At 38.0% G+C, this 6,335-nt stretch overlaps 1 protein-coding gene across 1 annotated transcript; it reads left to right on the forward strand.

The window, feature by feature from the left end:
- The first annotated feature begins 694 nt into the window (after positions 1–694).
- Positions 695–5,606, forward strand: LOC147611754 (endonuclease 2-like). The gene is made up of 9 exons (XM_086784800.1): positions 695–969; positions 1,098–1,278; positions 3,603–3,707; positions 3,796–3,851; positions 3,970–4,053; positions 4,137–4,229; positions 4,308–4,372; positions 4,533–4,606; positions 5,337–5,606. The coding sequence occupies exons 1-9, from the start codon at positions 832–834 to the stop codon at positions 5,456–5,458; spliced, it is 918 nt and encodes a 305-aa protein (XP_086640926.1). The 5' UTR covers positions 695–831; the 3' UTR covers positions 5,459–5,606.
- Positions 5,607–6,335: the final 729 nt, after the last annotated feature.

Below are 6,335 nucleotides of genomic sequence, written 5' to 3' on the forward strand. Positions count from 1 at the left end.
TATTATTGACTAGTGGGCAGACCCATGGGAAGCATTTCTTTTGAGACCTCCAAATTCAAATTCGTCCTGAATCTCCTCAAACCTCCTCTTCCCCTTCCCGAACCTCCAAATTCTTGCCATGTGGCAGCTATGTGAAACTCTTCCTTTATATAATACAAGTAGCTTGACCCATCTTCGATGGGTTGCAAGGGCCAAAATATGATACACCTCCAATAAATTATCTCTTTATATATATATATATATTTTTTGCTACCAAATACATGGAGGAATCCTTTTATGCCATGTGGCAAGGGGCAAAGTAGTCTCCTACATATATGTATAGATATAGATAGAGAATCGTTCAGAGACACCATGGGTTACAATGAGGATGGCCAGAGCACCGAGATGCGGATCCATGCATTGGAATCTGCCGAATTTCCTACAAACCAAGACGCAACCATAATATCATAGAGCACACTACAACAATTAATTATTCAATAGAACAACAATTAATTATTCAATAGAACACACTACACCAATTAATTATTATTAGGGTACTTTACACGCTATGTTATAGTAAAATTAATACGCGAACGAGTCTCGTGTGCGTGTGGTGCGCGTCAACGGCAGGGATAGCTTCTAAGCTTCATTAACGTAACGCAGGAAGTACACGACATCTACTCCTGCACCATTCTATCGCCTACATAACCCATCACCTGCATGTAACTGAGCTGTGTGTATTGTCACAGCTTCTTAATTGATCAATTAGTACTTGCCGCACACTCGTATTAGCCTCGATTTCTCGATTAGCAGCATAATTATACTTTGTCATTAGTGTGAATCTAGAATACAATGGCTAATTGCACTAATTATCACGCTGCTACGCCTCTAATCCTGCTGTTCTCCTTCATGGCGCTGATCCCTTCTCAGCTAGTAGTTGTACATGGCTGGGGCACCGAGGGCCACTATATCACGTGTGCGCTAGCTGAGGCACGACTGAAACTGCTGTGTGTGTGTGCGTGTGTGTGTGTGTGGGTGCATGTGCGTGCGTGCGTGTGTGTGCGCTTTGGGTGATTGTCATTACCATGGTTTTTGACTGGTTGGGCAATATTTTGCAGTCTCTCTTTAGCGACGCCACTGCAGAGGCGGTTAAGGAGCTTCTGCCGGAGTATGCAGGCGGGCGGCTGGCCAAACTGTGTGGGTGGCCGGACACCGTCCGCCGGACAAAGGAGTTCCACTGGAGCGGCGGCCTCCACTACATCAACACCCCGGACTTCCAATGCACCTACAGTCACAAACGTAATCCTCGTATTAAACATAATCTCCTTTTCATCACAATAATCACCTTTCTAAAACATCAATTAATCAGCTGGACAAAAAACGGTGGCAAAAGAAGCAAAGAAGAAGAAGAAAAATCTTGCATGGAAATTTAATTAGGGAGGAATTAAAGGGGTTGTGTGTGTGTGTGTGTGTGTGTGTGTGTGAGAGAGAGAGAGAGAGAGAGAGAGAGAGAGAGAGAGAAGCTTCAAATGTAACCTTTTAAAAATCAAAGGAAAAATTCACTTGAGGAAAACCAACCAAACCCTATAGCTTCCTTTCAAGCCAACCACTCCAATAAGCATGCCACCCTTTCATGTAGGTATTTTTTTTAAATGGAAGAAAGTTACATCACACATTCTCCTAGCCATCAATAGGTCACATAACAAGTTGCTTGGCAGCTCCTTGGCAGGTTGTCATCATAGAAGCAACTTGCATAGTAATTGCTAGGACTATGCACGTGTGATAGGTCACAATCTTTGATGTCCATGGCAGCCCGATGCCCCACCAGATGTAGATGCTAGTTATAATTTTGAGGAGTTTCATTGCATTGATATTATAATAGTTTGTTGAACACTTGCCACATATGAAGGCTGAGAGTATTGAGGAAGTCATCTGGATGGCATATATTTTTTTCTTGGGTAGATGTAGTTTTTACGATTAGGTACCCACCTAGAGGCGGCTTGGTCTTCTTGCTCGAAGGCCTTGCAACTTGTGATTGCAAAGTAGCCACAATACCAATGGGGGTCTCTGGGGATATTCACTCCCCAAGTCACAAGCCCTCATATCTTGACTACACGTCAATCGGCTTTGTTTGGATGGCATTTCTCCAAGGGTGTAGACACAACCTTGCCCATCACAAAGGGATAACCTCCATGGAATACACATTACATCCCTAAATCAAGAAACTATTTTTTACTAAACCTTACATAAATCCTTTTTAGCATGGATTGAAGCGTTAAAGAGAACATCATAATTTTGAACACACATTAAATTCTTCATTCTTCGGTTCTAGAATAATTATAAAGAAGAACTTTCTTGTTTTAATAAAGAAGACTATAACAATTATATAAAAAGTAAGACACGAATTACATATAGATTTTTGTCAAGAAGCTTAACAATCCCTCACAAATGTCTCTGCAACTAAATCGTTTTTCACAACATAAAAACAAATTATGGTTGATGAGGTCAAGATGGAAATAAAATGGTATCTTGTACTATTATTAAATGCAAATCCAGGTCTTTTTGCATTTGGATGTCATGGGCACTAGATGCTTATCAAAGAAAAAAATAATTTGTGAAAGAAGGAATGGTCTGCATAAACCTTTGGAGCCCTGAATTTCTCACAGTATATTGGTGGTGTTTAATGATACTTTGACGATATGGGCTCAAGGCATTGTTTCACATCTATCATCCATTTCCCCTCTTGATGTGTCTTAAAAGTGGATGACAAAGAAATGGAAGATGCATGTAGTTACCAAGCTATCATCCATTTCCTTTCTTGAGATGTGTCTTAAAAGTGGATGACAAAGATATGGAAGATACATGTAGTGACCAAGCTTTGACATATATAATTGGCTACTCTTGAGGAAAAGGAGCCCCTTGGAAATAGAGGCTAGTTGGTTGTAATCTCTTTCCATAGGAATTGAGCTCAAGGCATTGTTTCACATCTATCATCCATTTCCTCTGTTGATCATGTGTCTTAAAAGTGGATGACAAAGCTATGGAGTTACCAAGCTCCTCTCTAAAGGTGTCTTAAAAGTGGATGACAAAGATCTAAGAGATACATGCAGTGGCCAAGCTTTGACATATATAATTGGCTAGTGTTGACAAGGAAAAGGAGCCCCTTTGAAATCGAGGCTAGCTAGTTTGAAATGTCTTTCCACAAGAATTGAGCAACCTTAGCTTAGTGTTCAAGAAACCTTAGCTAAGTGTGTTCAAGAATTGAGAAACCTGAGCGTAGTGTTCAAGAAACTATTTTTTATTTTTTAGTGATTCACCTTACATAAATCAATCTTTGAAGGGTTGAAGAGAGCATACCATAACTTTGAACAAGCATTGAATTCTTCATACCTAGGTAGAATAATTATAAAAATAGGAAGAAGTTTTTTTCCATTCTTCTACCATTTTGGGAAGAATTTTCAAAAATTTGAGTTGGCCTTAGATGTGTGTATATAAATATATATATAGTGAGATTTTTATTTTGGTTATATATATATATATATATATATTCACAACTTAGTCTTGAAGTGTTTCATAAACTTGGTTGAATAATTATTCACTTTTAACCATTTTCTTGAACACAGGTGATTGCCATGATGCGCATGGGGATCCGGACATGTGCGTAGCTGGTGGAATCAACAATTTCACAGCCCAGCTAGCAACTTACGGATCTGAAAACCAGTCGCAATGTCAGTAATCCACACACAACTAGTGAGATTAATCAGTAATTAGTTAGTTAACAAGGAGACACGTTTTGATTTGATATCGCGTGTGCAGACAATCTGACCGTTGCGCTCCTTTTCCTGGCGCACCTTATTGGAGACATTCATCAGGTTAATAACGATCTGACTAGAAACGATAATCAGTGATTGCTGATTATTTGCAACGCGTTTGTTAATTAGTGAAGCCAATTAGTTGTTTTAATGTAGCTGACGATATAATTAATTACAGCCGCTGCATGTGGGTTATGCGGGAGATGAAGGCGGAAACTCCATTGAATTGCGCTGGTACAGGCGGAAGGCGAATCTACACCATGTAATAAACCCACAAAAAAATGATTGATAATCCGAATTTTGATCAGTATTTAGTGATGATTAAAAGATTTAAATTGTGTTTAGGTTTGGGACAGCTCAATTATCGACACAGCAAAAGATAGATACTACGATTCAGACCTTGACGCGATGGTGGAGAGCCTGAGCACAAACCTCACAGTAAGAGATCAATATATTGATTTTTATTTCACAATTAAACAAATGCGCTTTGTTTATTGTCAAATTGTATGTTTCTAGGAAAATTGGGAGGTTGCGTCCAAGTGGGAACTCTGTCACTCTGGTGAAATTGCATGCCCAGATGCGTAAGGCGTCTCTTGTTTTTTTGTAATAAAATTTTTAAAAATAAATTCAACATTTAAATCCGAGATTATGAGATTAAACATGGCATTAATCCAGAGAAAAACAGCTTCAAAACAATCACTAAATTTTTGATTTGATATTAATCTCTATGTTATAATGCAGTTATGCCAGAGCAAGTATAAAAATGGCATGCAGGTGGGCTTACAAAGATGCAGCCCAGGGAGCAGTGCTAACAGGTGAAGATTGAAATAATTACAAGATAATAATGGACAAAATATACTTATAATTAATGTTATAATTTCCATATACATTAATTACGTGATAATTAATGAATATGGCAATTAATTTTATTTTATTAATTAAATGACTAGTACTCAACCTGCGTGTTGTTGTGGTATGTAAAAGACATTAAGAAACGAAACGCAAGAATGAAATACAAAGGGTCAATGGAAAGGATTTTTTTCTTTTATTTTTTAAAAACCTGGATTTCTTTTTTGAATACAAAGGGTCAATCGGAATACAAAAGGTCAATGGAAGGGATTTTTTCCTCTTATTTTTTAGAAATCCAAGATTTCTTTTTTCTCTCCTCTCCTTGTGTCTTGGTTGTCCATGGTTAATAGATAGATAGATAGTTTTAATTATATTACATTAATTATATGATAATGGACTAGTACTAGATGTAATGCAACATTGTTGAAGGTGAGGTGGGGGGGATAGCCCATTAGTAAGGGCTCTTGTCCTACACCGCAACGGCTTGGGTTCAATACCTGCCCCTCCTCCTGCATGCCTAAATGGCTTGTGATCTATCCATTCTCTCACTAAAAATAAAATAAAAATATCCTTTGCAACACAAAAAAAAAACACTGTTAAAGGCTCTCATGAGTGTGTAAGAGTAGTCGATTATAGAAACCCAACTAATCTATTGATTTATCATTTTTTTACACACTTCTGGCCCTATTGATGCAGATGACTACTTCTTATCACGCCTACCTATTGTTGAGCAACAACTTTCTGAGGGAGGAGTGAGGCTTGCTGCCATTCTTAATCGGATCTTTGGGCAGAGTAATCAAGTGGGTTCTAGTAAATGAGCATGTTTTTTCAGCTTCAATCTTCATGTACATAGTGACTACCTCCCTTACATTTGTGACATTTGCAAACTTTCTTAGGCCACGAGGAACTTGCACCTTGTCCCCACCTAACAAACCTCTTGATTTTTAATAAATATTTGTACTCTCCTTTACTCTCTCTCTCTCTCTCTCTATATATATGTGTGTGTGTGTGTGTGTGTGTGTGTGTGTGTGTGTGTGTGTGTGTGTGTGTGTGTGTAGTTCAAAATTAACTACCATTAATATTATGACCCCTCCTCTCTCTCTCTCTCTATATATATATATGTGTGTGTGTGTGTGTGTGTGTGTGTGTACACTTTGAAAACATGCCAATTTATGACCCCTCCTCTCAATGGCTCTTTGTTTCCGCTAGTGAATTTGTGAGAAAAATAGCTACACTAACTGAGTAGCAATGTTTTTCAAGAGAAAAATGGGGAAATTTGCACTAGCCCCATTTTATCCAACTGTTTTATAAAGGTACAAACCATTGAAATAATACTTTTCACACATATAAAAGATAGAACACAAGTATCCTTATACATCAATAAAAACCAACTACCCAAGCTAGAAAATGTATTAAGGAGAGATACACACATGATTCAAAGAGGCAAAATATAAGAGTAGGAACCTACCATACTCCATTAATATAACATCAAAATATGACTTGCTCCAAAATGGCTATTGGTTTTGGTTTTTGGCATGTATATCTATGAAACTTAACCGTGTAGTTTAGAGAGAGAAGGGAGAGTGAGAAGTGATTTGCCATCTCGTTGTACGCACATGGTTTTACAAACGTGGTTATAATTGTGATTATACATGACCCTAAGATAATACACCAAACCTGAGAGCGTTAGTCATG

The sequence above is a fragment of the Cibotium barometz genome, chromosome 47 (assembly GCF_041138505.1).
Source record: "Cibotium barometz isolate CiBa-2024 chromosome 47, ASM4113850v1, whole genome shotgun sequence".
In the NCBI taxonomy this organism is placed as follows: Eukaryota; Viridiplantae; Streptophyta; class Polypodiopsida; order Cyatheales; family Cibotiaceae; genus Cibotium; species Cibotium barometz.